At 40.0% G+C, this 14,529-nt stretch overlaps 1 protein-coding gene and 1 long non-coding RNA gene across 31 annotated transcripts in view; one reads left to right on the forward strand and one right to left on the reverse strand.

Moving 5' to 3' along the window:
- The window catches only part of CLIP1 (CAP-Gly domain containing linker protein 1), a 123,935-nt gene extending 112,129 nt beyond the window's left edge, over nt 1-11,806 (forward strand). For all 30 annotated transcript variants that reach the window (XM_072722734.1, XM_072722755.1, XM_072722742.1 and 27 more), the window contains 6 exons: nt 273-325; nt 6,423-6,540; nt 6,622-6,772; nt 7,375-7,424; nt 9,509-9,633; nt 10,162-11,806. In XM_072722734.1, the coding sequence (XP_072578835.1) occupies nt 273-325; nt 6,423-6,540; nt 6,622-6,772; nt 7,375-7,424; nt 9,509-9,633; nt 10,162-10,387 (723 nt within the window). In that variant the 3' untranslated portion in view covers nt 10,388-11,806. The remainder of the gene's footprint in view (nt 1-272; nt 326-6,422; nt 6,541-6,621; nt 6,773-7,374; nt 7,425-9,508; nt 9,634-10,161) is intronic.
- Nucleotides 11,807-13,130: 1,324 nt separating this feature from the next.
- Nucleotides 13,131-14,522, reverse strand: LOC140594136 (uncharacterized). The gene is made up of 2 exons (XR_011994632.1): nt 14,405-14,522; nt 13,131-13,511 (listed from the first exon to the last, which is right to left on the reverse strand). It is a non-coding gene; the product is annotated as an uncharacterized lncRNA (long non-coding RNA).
- Nucleotides 14,523-14,529: the final 7 nt, after the last annotated feature.

Below are 14,529 nucleotides of genomic sequence, written 5' to 3' on the forward strand. Positions count from 1 at the left end.
AGTGAAGCTTTCGCTCATTTAAGAAATGAATGAAACATTTATCAAATGTTGAAGATACGGCATGTACTTAGGGGAATCATTCGGGTCATAAATGTTTGTAAATTAACAACTGTGCATAATGTAGTAACCACTGCTCTTTTTTCATTGCTAGTGAGGAAGACCTATTGTTTTAGCTGTCCTGGAGCATGGAAATGTGGCGTGTGAGATGAGAAATAGACCTCTCTGTGGACTTTTGTAATGAACTGAACTTTTTTGTGTGTGTTTTTTTCCAGCTAGAAGAAGAGAGATCTGTGCTCAATAATCAGTTGTTAGAAATGAAAAAGAGGTAGGCTTTCTTTTTTGTGTTTATTGTTGTGTGTGTGTGTATGGAATTAGGAAAATATCAGAATGTAATGTGTACAGTGACTTGTAGAAAACATGCCAGCTGCTTATATTCAGAAAATTAGATTGTGATAGTTTGGTTCTCATCATTGATAAATGATAAAAATGTATTTGCAAAAGTTATAGTATTACCAAAACAAAGAATAGGTTACTTTTTAAGCCTCGTTTAGTTGCATTTATTCAGAAGTGTTCTAAGATCAGATCATCTCATTATACTGCTGTTACCTCCTCATTTTCAGGAACTAAAACTTCTGTAATTTTACATGCAGTAATTGGTCTGCACATAAATACTGATTGCATTATATAAAAAGCTTAACTTTTCTATCATTATGTGTTAGCATCAATTTGAATATTTCTGTTTTTCTAAAAAAAGAGCTTTATTATTTGTTTTTCTTTCATGATAATCAAATGATATTTGAATGGAAACCTTCCAGAACTTTTGAGTAATGATAAACTGACCCAACAGAAATAACTGTTTAGAAGCCTGATGCTTCTATATCCTGACAGTCTTTGTGTGCTCTTTTATTTTTTATTTTTAAAGATTTTATTTATCTATTCATAGACACACGGGGGGGGGGGGGGGGGGGCGCAGAGGCACAGGCAGAGGGAGAAGCAGGCTCCATGCAGGGAGCCTGACGTGGGACTCGATCCAGGGTCGCCAGGATCAAGCCCCGGGCTGCAGGCGGCACTAAACCGCTGCATCACCGGGGCTGCCCTGTGTGCTCTTTTAAAAGAACTTGCAGTTTGTGTCTAGAGAAGTTCTGTGCTTTATGCTGCATGCCAAGCAGATGTGGTGTGTACTCTTATTGAGAACTCTTGCCTGTGTGGTTCTGAGTAGATGGGCATCACAACGGGCACATACTTTTTTTTTTTTTAAATGAAAGCAAAGCCAAGAGTTATTCTAAAAATAACTCTTTAAGAATAGCTTAATCAAGAATTTTTCCATGCTCTTGCAGAGTGTTTTATTATTTCTTGTCAGGAAGGAGGAAGTTTCTCACTGACCACTGACATGTATTTTACTCTGGCAGTATTTCCTCCTGCCAGCAGGGCGGTTGCTTAGTTGCTGAGGGCTTTATTCAGCCCACAGAGATATGGGATCCAGAGGCTATATCCTAAGAGATGCTAGGCCTCAGTCCAGGGGTGCCTTTCCTCCTTTCTTTTTTAAATTAACAAATACTTAGATTCATTCTTCTGTAAAATTTTGCACCAGAATACACACATGTTCCCCCAGTACCCCCACCCCAAGACAGCCAAGTGTTCTTCAGGCAACCATGAGCTGTGGGGACTGCTCTGCCATGCATGCCTTACCCCAGCACCTGTATACTGTCAGCCCCAGCTCTGCCTGGGTGGGGCTCGGAATATTTGATTTCACACAGATAAGGCTCTGTTTCTTTAAAGAGAGCCTCCCCATGCAGTTATCAAGGGTGTGTGAAAAAAATTAATAGGGCTTATTCCTGTGACATTTTAGCAAGAGAGCATATGAAAATGGGCTGGTTTAAGTAAGCAAGTACTGGCATTATCCCTTGGTATTCGTAATTCACAAACACAATCTCAAAACAGCCCAGTGAACTAAATGGTGGGGCTTGCATTTAACAAATGATGAAACTGAAGCCAAATGTTAGGCAGCTTAGCCAAGAACTCAGAGGCAGGCATAAGATGCAGATTTTTTTCTCACTGTACATTTATTTATTTATTGTTACTTTTATTATTTTTTTTTAGAATAAAACTTCTGTGCTTCATTAGTCTTTTCTATGTGACTTTAGATTACATGCCTTTGAAAATGTGAACCAGGCATGGGATTTTTTTTCATGGCTTAAGGAGATAGAACAAGTTTGAGTGCTTGTTAAAGCCGCTTCTTACCAGCTTTGCTCCCATTTTAAGTCCTGGATGAATTTAGGAGACTGTTTCCTGAAAATTACCCTTTTTATCAATGAATGCAGATTTTAAAGATGGTTATTTTTTCTGAAAGTGAAAATTTTAAAGACCTAGCCTCTCTTATTTAGCACTGCTCTTTTGTCAAATTAATCCTCATGGAAAATTATGTCTAAATCTGAATGCAAATATTCTTTAGCTAATAATTGGGCCCTTAAATGCTCTCTAAAAGTCAGTTTGATAGCAGATTCATATGTAGGTCTGTGTCTTGTAATAGTTAAGTAAATTTAGCATGGAGTACTAAAAAGAATTTGATATTCCCTTAATTTAAAAGTCTGGAAAGTACTTAAATCATAAAAGTATATGCAACATAGTTGTTCATGCAAGAACTGAGATCTTTGTCAAGAGTTTGATTTAGAAGTGATCATTGAACATACATAGTCAAGACAGTATCTAATGTGTCATTCAAGTGGTCATTATATTGAAATGCAGAACTTAGCCCTGACCTGTCAGCACAAACTACTTACTATTTGGAAGTAACGTTGTCCTGTATTTGCCGTTGCTTTTCTTGTATCTGAACATTGAATTGCAAGTGACATATAGTAAAGGTTTTTCTCCTAATGAAAAATGTAATCATTATTTCGGAAACTAATTCCCAAGTTAGGCAGACCTCTTTTCAAAACAGACTCCAGGGTAGCTGACAGAGCAGAGCCACCCTTGAATGGCTCTGCCAGGAGTGGGGTGGTGTGACCCTCTGTCCACTAAGCCTACAGCAGGTGTGGGAACTTGTTTGGCTCCCCTCCATTCTCTAGGCTTTGTGATGTCCACACAGGGACTTGAGAGCTCCAATCTCTGACGTAGACTCTTTGGAGTCAGAATTAATTCTGTTAGTGTAAATGCAGGATAAATGTCAGGAATGGAAACTGGTGGGCGATAACCATCTAAGATACCAAATCTGAAGAGGTCCCATACTGCTTCGGCTCATGAAGCTCACTGTGGGTTGCTGACTGTCTGACTGTCTCGAGCTTGCGCTACTTACCAATGCTCATTTCACCCTCTCTTTTCCCTTCCCTACTCCTGCTTCCTTTGCTCTATCTGTGTGTCTTTAATGGTAAGACTAAAGAAAGTCTATCCACGTTATAATAAATAAATTTCATATATTTTTAGTAAAACAAATTGTTGTATATATTTTTTGGCTGCCTTTGTCCCTCTGTCTTGCTTTTGTTTTGTAAAATATTCTCAGCGGTATACACACACACACACACACAAACACACACACACACACACACACACACGCTGTTTTGATACCTACATACAACAAAGATCTTCAGCGCAAATTTAGCTCTCCTTAACTGTACCTGCATTTCTTTTCATGTTTCTAATATTTGGTTCTTGTTATCTTGCATTTTTAAAGCTTGCCCAGTAACACTTTAAGGTATTTGCTTCATTACTAGAATTTATTTCTTAAGTAAGTAGTAAGGAAAGAATCTGGGTAATATGTTCCCCTTGGGGGAAAGATTTCTGGCCCCCATAGCTGTTTTCTCGTGTTTCTCTTCCCTTCTTGATACTTTCAGTAACTCCGAGTCATTCTCGCCAGCATGGCTTAAAAGTAACAGAGGCCCTCCCCCAGTCAGTGTGGTTTGTGACTCAGATGTCAGTAATGTTGGCATAAATGATTTAAATTAGTCCCTCTTGGTTTGCACAGTAGGATTAGGGCTTAGAAATAGCCTAAAAAGCCAGCAGTGAAGATCTGCCACAAAGATGAGCTGCCAAAGGCTATTTGTCCTGTCATTTGATATATAAACCATGAAGCAGATCACTTTCTTAACCATGTGTCTTTTGATAACTTGTGCAAGAAACTTTCTGCTTGCCATCTTCTTAGAAAGCAGCCTCCCTTAGGAGTTGTGTGTATGTGATAAGCAGGCAGTGGTTCCCCATACCTTTTTCCTTCTGCCAGCTGGTGGTGTCTTTATCCTTCTCTAACACAAAGACCCCATGGGATTTTGCCTACCTAGAGTTCTGGTAGTTAACTCTGTTCAGTAACCCCCAAGTCCTGGTATTTTCCAGTAAGAACATTAAAACTGCATTTTTCAAATTTGAGTTGGATATATAACCAGTGAAGCTCTTGAAATAGATTTTGCAATAGAATAAACTACCAAATAAATTTAATTGAAACTTCAGGAGCCCTGGATTTTTTGGATAACTTTGGATAACATCAGATATTTACTTTCCAGGTGGAAGAAGTGCCTGTACAGTCCTTAATATCTTTGCTTTGCTTTGTATTAACCTAAACAAGATCCTATTTCCTAGCAAGGTGCTACTCACTTAGTGATTTAACACCATCAATACCCACCCCCTTCTCCAGTGTTCTTATCATGCTTGGGTGTTGAATTCAAGAAATTTCTGTAAGTCTCAGATTCTTTTCTTACTACTTATCATTCTGGAGTGTAAGTGTAAGCCACACAACGAGATAAATACAACACTGAAATTTTCATCTTTGTGTAAAATTTCAATTTACCATAAATCATGAGAATTCTGTAATTCGCGTGCCGGATATCTTGGGTCTCACTAACCAGACATACATTCTGCCATTTCTAACCTGGGCCTCGGTTTCCAATTCTTCCAGTCAGTTCTAAAACAGACTGAACCATGTGCATTCATGCAGTTCCTTCTTCTAGAAATGGGAGCGATTTGACTTCTTGTTGAAGTTTTGATGGTCATCTACAGTAGATGCAGTGCTGTAGGTTGAATGGCCTGAGGGCTAGCTAAGACTTTTTTTTTTTTTTCCGGTCATATTTCCCCCAAAATATTTTTGTGACACAAGGGCTTTTTCCCTCTTGTTTCACACTGCATGTACTTTTTTAAGCCTTTCTATTTTAAAATTTTAGATTCACAGAAGAGTTGCAGAGGCAGTACAGAGAGTCCCCAAATACCCTTCACCCTGTGTCCCCTGAAACACACATTGTACATTCCTTGGTACATTTGTCAACATTGAGAAAGCACCGTTGACTCAGTATACTTAGCTAGACTGTAGCTGTTATTCAGATTGTCCCAGTTTTCCCATTAATGTCTTTTTTCCTCTTCTGGAATTCAGCCTATGAAGCCACATTTCAATTCAGTGGTCATGTTTCCCCAGTCTCCTCTGGTCTGTGACAGGTCCTCAGTCTTTCCTTGTCTTTCGTGACTTTGGCACTTTTGAATGCATGTAATTTTTACAACAAAAATTTGAATACATATACATATAAATATAAACACACAGTAGCCTGCCCTTTGGGTTTGTGTCTATTGTGTCTTGCCCTCCCTCCCTGTCTTCCCTTCATCTTCTCCTTCCTTTTTCTCATCCCTTGACTCAGGAGTAAATGTTTCCCTCTCATTAAGGCCTGGTCCTACTCCCTCTGCTGACAACCAAATGCTGAGTCAAGCCGAGAACGCAAACCAAGCGTTCTGAAGTCTCCCACCAGATTCCCCCCATGTCCATGCTTTCCTTCTACACCTGGAAATCCACTTTAACATTTCTGTTCCAGCCTTTATGTAATTACCTTGAATCTCCATGAGCAACATAATGTCCTTTTCAGATCCTCTGGAGGAGAAAGGTCATAATCCTTCAGTATAAATAGCAGTAATAACCTTTGCTACTGTTTTGGCCCATGAGATCTCAAAAACACATTCTTGGAAGATGCTAAAAGTTACTGAAATTAGTGAGAACCAATGGATACCTCCAGCATAAAACTGCTCTGCATGACATCTGTGTATAATCGCTTTGCATGTGTGTATTTTAATTGTTGTTATTGCTTGGTAATAATTTATTCAAGAAGTAACAATTCATTTGGGGGGGGTTAGATTTTAAAAGAATTCTTTGGGGGTAATAGTCTTGTTTTGTTAATTCTCCGTCTTCCAAGGTTATTAACTTGTTTCTTTAAATTCAAATGGATACAATGATATGCAGATTCTGGCATGTCTTTGCATAGGTAAACTTGTTCTCCCTCACAGTGAGTAAAATTTCAAGTAAAATTTTGTAAGCATAACAGCCTTAGCCCCCTTTTAAACTTCCCTGGTGATACTTTTTTTCTTTACATTAACTTAAGTTAATTGCGTGTTTGTCCTAGGGCAGTTGAACACTGACCACTCTCTTGGTTGATTTCTGGAATTTTAACTCTTTGGTCTTTTAGAGAATCCAAGTTAATAAAGGACGCAGATGAAGAAAAAGCTTCCTTGCAGAAATCCATCAGTATTACTAGTGCCTTACTCACCGAAAAGGATGCAGAGCTGGAAAAACTGAGAAATGAGGTAGAGTACCATGTGCGGTGACAGTTCCTGCCATCTCTTTTTGTTCCAACTGCAAGCCTAAGCTAACCTGCTGCCTTTCAGGTCACAGTGCTCCGGGGAGAGAGCGCCTCCGCCAAGTCCTTGCACTCGATCGTTCAGTCTCTAGAGTCTGATAAGGCAAAGCTTGAACTCCAGGTGAAGAACTTGGAACTTCAACTCAAAGAAAACAGAAGGCAGCTCGGCAGCTCCTCAGGTAAAGTGATGGCCACATGGTGCTTCTTTCCAGTACTGCCCCTTCCTGCAGAGAAGCTGTTTCTCGTGAGATGTCCTTGGAAGGCAGCTGTTATGCTGCACCTGACCCAGCCCATCTGCCTTGGGCTCTCTCACCACTAAATCAGATAGGGCTAGTCCTGACCCAGGCTCTGCGCACAGGGGCGTGCCGGCTATCCCCCTTCTGGAGCGTTGGCAGCAGCAGAGGATGTGACAGCTGCCCTCCCAGTAGCCACTCCAGTTCTGAAAGTGTATGCACTGCCGCCAAGGGAAGCAGAGGTGGCCCCTTTGTGAGCAAATGATAGCTTGCTTTCCTACTGTAAGTTCCAGCTGTATGTGATGGGCATCATCCACAGCAGTGGGCCATCCCCAAGGGAGAACACAAAGTGGGAGGGCCGGTGTCTGTGCCCAATACTCAGGGCTCCAGATGCGGGATGGGAACCCATTAACTGTTCCCAAAGAGACACATTGGGAATTTCGCGTGAAAATACGAGCCTAACACTGACCCCTTTGTTGCAGTAACCCAGGAAAAAAAGATGGCAAGTTTTGTGAATCTCCATTTTTTTTTTTTTTTTTAAATATAAGGTAATACTGATACTCAGGCAGAGGAGGATGAAAGAGCCCAGGAGAGTCAGGTAATAATCCTTTTTTTATTTTTTTCTTGGCATACTATTTTAAAAGATCATTCACCCTTTCAAAGAGGCAATACATTCATATGGTCTAAATAAAAAATATTAAAAATATATACAGTAGAAAATCTCCCTCCAAACACTATGTCTCATCTGCTCAGTTCCCAGACCCTGAAACAGGTGATCATTCTTATTGGGACCTTTTAAAACAATCTTTCCAAAAGTTTAAAAACATGTATATACAAACCAAATTAGCTGTCTTTTTCTCTTTTTACACAAATGGCAGTATATCTGGTCTTTTTAATAGCTAGATAGTTTTCCCCTATGTGGTTGTTCTGTGATTTAGCCAGCTGCTTGTCAGTTGACCTGACACTTGGCATATTTCTGATCCTTCAGGTGTATTATGTACAATGCTATAATGAATTATTTTGCAGATATACTAATATCTCTTTAGGACCAATTCCTAGAAGTAAAGTTGCTCTGTCAAAAGATTCCTTGCTCCTCTTGACCTTAAAAAGGCAGACTTTTTTTTTTAAGATTTTATTTGTTTATTCATGAGAGAGACACAGAGAAGCAGAGACACAGACAGAGAGGGGAAAAGCAGGCTCTCTATGAGGGGAGCCCAATGTGGGATTTGATCCCGAGACTCCGGGATCACACTCTGAGCCAAAGTCAGAGGCTCAACCACTGAGCCACCCAGGCATCCCTCAAAAAGGCAGACTTCTTGAAAATGGTTTCCCTAAAGCCAAAATTACCAAAACAACCTTAGTTTTAAAAATGGGATTAAATGGAAGCAAACTATTCTGTATTTGGAAATGTAATTGCACATAAGCACCTAAGGTCCATCTTCAATTTTAATGGTATATTTTGGATATATTTATCCTGTTAAAAATTCAAAAGTACAAAAGCCACCATCTTTAAATAAAAGAAAAATTTAGTGAGTTTGCAGTTTATTTAGTTATCCGACATTTCCTTCAAAAGACATGAAAGGATTCAACAGATGCACTAACTCACTCTGGATAGTGTGTCTGCTTAGTCTGTGCGTCTGATAAGCGTGGATTCAATTAACTGTGTTTTCTTTTCCCCTTACCTTTCTGCTTCCATTTGTTTCATCTGCTGCTGCCAACACTTTCTTCCAATCAGCAAATGGTTTGTTTTATGTTTCCTAATTTGTGAGCGTGCGTGCATGTGTGTGAGTGGGTATGGGTGTGTGATTTCCCACTACACTTATATCCATTTTGTGGCTTTTCCTTCTTCCTGTAGTGTAGCTCCTATCAGGGTAAAGTTTTAGAAAATATGTACCTCCTTTCAGTGTTAGAAGGGGTGTCCTGCAGAGAACCACTAAGCTAGTGATTGCTGGCTCTGTTTCAGACTTGCCCCAGGCAGGAGAATAAGGCCAAATATTTATTTAAAAAGTGAAATACTGAAGTTTTAATATTGTAAAGTAGGATTTATTCAGTGGATATTTAGAGAAATTGGACGTTTTTATTATATGAAGAAGAGGGGAAAAAACATTGTTTTTAAATTAAAGTGCCCTTGGTTAGAAAGGAGATGTTACGGCAAGCATGTCCTCCTGATGGTCCCTCCTTGTCCCACTGCTCAGTGAATCTTGGCACAGATGCTCGTTGTACGTGGCTTTCCTGAGCACTGCCCTGTCACTCTGTGCCACAGTGCCTCACCAGCTGGAAGGGAGCTTTGAGCCTTCTCTTTCAAACACCTTCTTTTTTCTCTGAAGATAGCATTTATCTCCTGTCCCACTATGACCAATCTGTAAATGTTAAATGGTGGCCTGAGGACAATTTCCATGAACTTTCAAATCTACAGAGCATAGAAGTTCTGGATTTGTTCTGCAGTTTAATGGAACAATTAACTGGTTATGCTTTTTATAGAGTTTTGTATATGTATGTGTGTGTATATATAAAACATTGAAACGTGGGTTCCGTAATGGCCACTCTTTGCCCCTCCTGTGCCCAGCACATTCTGTGGCCATAGCATGAAAGTATACTTTCACGATGTTCTTGATATTCCAGTGTACACATTTTAGACACTTTACACATCTGTTTCTTCTTTTTTTTTCCTGGACAAATCAGATTGATTTCCTCAATTCAGTAATAGTGGATCTTCAGAGGAAGAATCAGGACCTCAAGATGAAGGTGGAGATGATGTCAGAAGCAGCCCTTAATGGGAATGGTGATGACCTAAACAATTATGACAGGTATTTTATATATATTTTTTAAAGATTTTATTTATTTATTCATGAGAGAGAGAAAGAGAGAGAGAGAGAGAGAGAGAGGCAGAGACATACGCAGAGGGAGAAGCAGGCTCCATGCAGGGAGTCTGATGTGGGACTCGATCCTGGGACTCCAGGATCACACCCCAGGCTGAAGGCAGGCGTTAAACCGCTGAGCCACCTGGGGATCCCCGACAGGTATTTTATATTAAGCAATACTGTGATCAGAACCTTCGTTCCACCTAAACAAAGGTTTTTAAAGTTAAGTTCTCTAGTGGATTGGAGAATCAATTGCATTGGCCATAAATCGATTTCCTAGTCTGGCAAGAGAGTGATATGCTATAAGTGGTTCGATGTGAAAATTTTAAATGTGGACTGTAGAACGTACACTTGAGGCTTCCAGATTTGGCCATCATTAGTTCTTGCTCATTTTGTGTGCTTTGCAAGCAATACCGTCTCTTGAATTTCATCTGATGCAGATGAGTTTCTGATTATACACGTTAACATTTGTAGTGACGACCAGGAGAAACAGTCCAAGAAGAAACCTCGCCTTTTCTGTGACATATGTGACTGCTTCGACCTCCACGACACTGAGGACTGCCCCACCCAGGCTCAGGCATCAGAGGACCCCCCCCACTCCACACACCACGGCAGTCGGAGCGAGGAGCGCCCGTACTGTGAAATCTGTGAGGTGTTCGGGCACTGGGCCTCCCACTGCAATGATGACGAGACCTTCTGACGGAACCCCCAGCCGCGCGCCAGGCTCCTCAGACGCACTAGGATGTAGGCGACTGACCACCAGCATCGTGTGTGCAGACTTCAGGAGAGCTCACATTATTTTTGACCCCCATCAACAAATCTAAAAAAAATATTTTGATCTTCACTAAATCACCCTTTTAGTCTCCCCTTAGAAGTTAAAATAATAAACACCTAGTAGGTGAGTTTTCACCTCTAATTTTCTCATCTTGATTTTTAAAAGTTCCAACAAGACATTGCACCAGATGCCATTACATTTACTGTCCCAAGGGAGACCTCCTAGAACAATCCCTACCCTCACAATACCTTATTTAAGTAACTTTAAATTATGCTGTTACTTTTCATATTTGCACTAAAATTTTTCCAAGGCTGCATTTGTATATTTAGATGTTTGGGTTAAGCTTTGACACTGGAATGAGTCGGAAAAATGTGCCATTTTGCATTTTCATCTACTCATTTAAAGTATTTTATTCTTAAGTATCTTTTAGCTCTTTGCACTACCTGACGTCAGTAGTGCCTTTATTTCAGGCTTGATAATACTTAGGTGTGATTATAAAATCATGAAACAGGTAAAGGGAGGGGGAAGCCCTAAACTGCTGTGGGGACATTTTAGAATCTATATGCTGCACCTACTCATTCTACTGTGGTGTTTGTTCATTGGTTTTGCATAATTTCAGCTTCTATATATTATATGTATATATTTTTTAAAAATCTGTATTTTGGGAGAAAACACAATGTCTTTCTTTTCAGATTTTTACCTTTATGAAAAAGAAAACACATTAGGACATAATGGACTAGGCCAGAAAATAACATCACGTGGCTTTGCAACTATTTTTCCTGTTTTCATTTTGTTTCTTTTATAAGAAATAAATAACTGGGAGGATTTTTCTCCAAATTTGTTTCTTCAGCAGATATCCCCAGCAGTCATTTAACTAGATAATAAGCCACTATAAAACACCTAAATTAACTAGTCTACAACCTTTACAAGTTTTTTTTTACTGTGTTTTTAGATGAATGTACGATGAGAAATTCAACGTTAATAATTTTGGATTTTATTATCACAAAAAATAAAATGAAGGACCTCAACCATCAGAAGTTTTATCAACCAGTTTGAATCTATTTATCTTCATTTGAATGTCTTCTAGAATATGTAAAAAGTAATAAATGTATCTTCCATGCTATGTGTATAATAAGAACTTCTATAATTGTATATAAGCATTTGATGTATTTTTCTCCTCAAGATTATCAAATGTGTGTCTGACAAGTGAAAAATCTGTAATGAGTTGAAATTTTTTGTTTTAAACATAATAGGAAGTGTTTCACAAACAAAATGTAAAGCAGTATTAAAATTTGAGCAAACAAGTGTTCTGTATCTACTTTAATAAATATTCTTTTTTGCCAATGGTAGTAAGCTGATATTATTTTCAGACTTGTCATAATTTTTTTCTTTAAATGAACAAGCACTATATATCCAAATAGCAATTTCTGCTGCAGTCTTGCTGATAAACAGCTTTTAAGAAAGAATATATCTTCATCTCAAAGCATCCTATGACCCATTTAACATGAAATAAATACCTAAGGTCATTATCCATTGCTATATCACACTATATTACCCGATAAAAATATAAGTGGCACCAGGTAGCACCAACTATAAATCCATGAAGTTTTAGAAAGAAACTCTGAAAGTTGCTAGGATCTTTATTTAGCAAAAACGATTACTGAACTAAACATTTGTTTTATGAGCACAGACTCCCCAACAGGTCAATATTTCCAAAGCAGAGTTTTGTTTTGTTTTGTTTTTAAGATTTTATTTATTCATGAGAGAGAGAGGCAGAGACACAAGCAGGGGGAGAAGCAGGCTCCATGCAGCCTGACATGGGACTCGATTCCAGGTCTCCAGGATCACACCCCGGGCCAAAGGTGGCGCTAAACCACTGAGCCACTGGGGCTGCCCAGAGCTTTTTTTTTTTTTTTTTTTTTTTTTTTTAAGATTTTATTTTTATTTATTTGAGAACAAGAGAGCACAGCAGAGGGAGGGAGAAGCAAGATCCCTGCTGAGCAGAGGGCTCAAGGCAGCTCCATCCCAGGATCCTGAGATCATGACCTGAGCCAAAGGCATATGCTTAACCGGCTCAGCCACCCAGGTGCCCCCAAAGCAGAGCTAGTAGTACATAACTTTTACCTAAATAATACCCTGACACTAGTTCTTGACTTCGGTAGGAACCATAGGAGATTAAAAGACTAAAACCATAAACTTACTGTGGTAATCATTTTGCAATTTACACTTAGGTCAAAGCATGTTTTACACATTAAACAAAAAACACTGTTACATGTCAATTACATCAAAAATTTAAAAAAAACACTAAGGTCTGCAATATTTATAGGGCAACCACAGCAGTATAGCAATGTTCCCAAACATTGGGTCTCTATAACAAGTTAAACACCTGTGTTGATCATCTTCTAGCATCCTGATCCTGTCTGAGAAGGATTGTTTATTGGGCTTGCTCATTTACATTCATGCATGCTTGGGATTTCACCTCATACTTAAGTTGTGGCCTCATTTACCGGTTCATGATAAGGCTTGCTGAGCTCAACATGTATTCTCACAGATGGTGCTAAAATAATACATTTCCAGTTGGACAAAAAGCCTGCACATGTGACAATCTGTGATAACGTTGAGAACCATTGTAGAAACTGGGTTGAGAAATAGAGCATGGAACAGTCTGCATGGGTGGAAACAAGTTTATTGATTGAATTGAAACCCTAGTTTATTTCAGCAATATCTTAGCCATCACAAAAATAAACTCTATCCAGGGCGACAGAAATCTCTACAGCGAGGCTAAGGGCTCAGCCGCCAAGTGGTGAACATCAGCAGGGTGCGTGGCAGGCACTGCCTGGGCAGTAAGTTAGGAAGCAGCGGTGGTGGCAGATGCGAGCTGGGGCCTCACTTCCTAGCAGGCATGGGAAACAAGATATTTAAAAATCTAAATGGCTTTTATGGAATCATGGACTCGAAAGTGCAAGTGTCTGTATGATTGATTGCTCTTCATCATCCCCAAATTCTCCTCTTTGCTTATTCAGACTTCATGGTAATTGTTTAGTGAGCTCTTAAAAAAAAAAAAAAAAAAAAGATTTTATTTATTTATTCATGAGAGGCACACACAGAGAGAGAGAGAGGCAGAGACATGGACAGAGGGAGAAGCAGGCTCCATGCTGGGAACCCGATGTGGGACTCGATCCCGGGTCTCCAGGATCACACCCTGGGCTAAAGGCGCCGCTACACCGCTGAGCCACCGGGGCTGCCCTAGTGAGCTCTTTCTTCATAATATACCGTGTATATAAAGGATTGAAGGTCACCCATTCGAAGACCCAACATTTTCAAGCCTTTCGCATCCCAAATAGTCCATTTCCACGCTCGAAGTATTGAAATGCTCATATCCTAAAACAATAGTGATTAAGCAATTAAATTCGGACACCCTTCTAAACTTTTAATATGAAACATGATGTAAATTCCATCTTCTTCATCCTCACAACTCACAAGGTAACATACTAATTTTACTGATGCCGGGAGAACTGGATTCCCCGTGGGATAGTATTTGTGTGAAACAGCACGCAGTTGAAGTTTATCAGGAAGAGCCAAAAAGACCCATCACGTGACAGGTTCCTTCAGCTACTCTTTTTTTTTTTTTTTAAGATTTTATTTATTTATGAGAGGCAGAGACACAGGCAGAGGGAGAAGCAGGCTCCATGCAGGGAGCCCAACGTGGGACTCGATCCCGGCTCTCCAGGAACACGCCCTGGGCTGAAAGCGGCGCTAAACCGCTGAGCCACGCAGGCGTCCCAGCTACTCTCCTTTTTTGTAAATTTTAGCCTACAAACTCAAAGAGCAAAGCGAAGGGTTTTCTGATTGCTACGAAAGATCTGCATGACAGTGGGTACGCCTGCTGCTAAGAAGAAAGGGAACGAGTAGGGTTCAGTCCCCGTCTCTAGGTCAACTCACAGAGCCCAGTGACTCCTGGACCGAGGCAGGGTCCGGATACGCCGGGGGTCTTGGGGAGCGTCGGGCACTAGGGCCTGAAAAGATAGCAGGCGTGGACCCTTCTCAGCTTCCGGATTTGCGTGCGG

This window comes from Vulpes vulpes, chromosome 10 (assembly GCF_048418805.1).
Source record: "Vulpes vulpes isolate BD-2025 chromosome 10, VulVul3, whole genome shotgun sequence".
NCBI lineage: Eukaryota > Metazoa > Chordata > Mammalia > Carnivora > Canidae > Vulpes > Vulpes vulpes.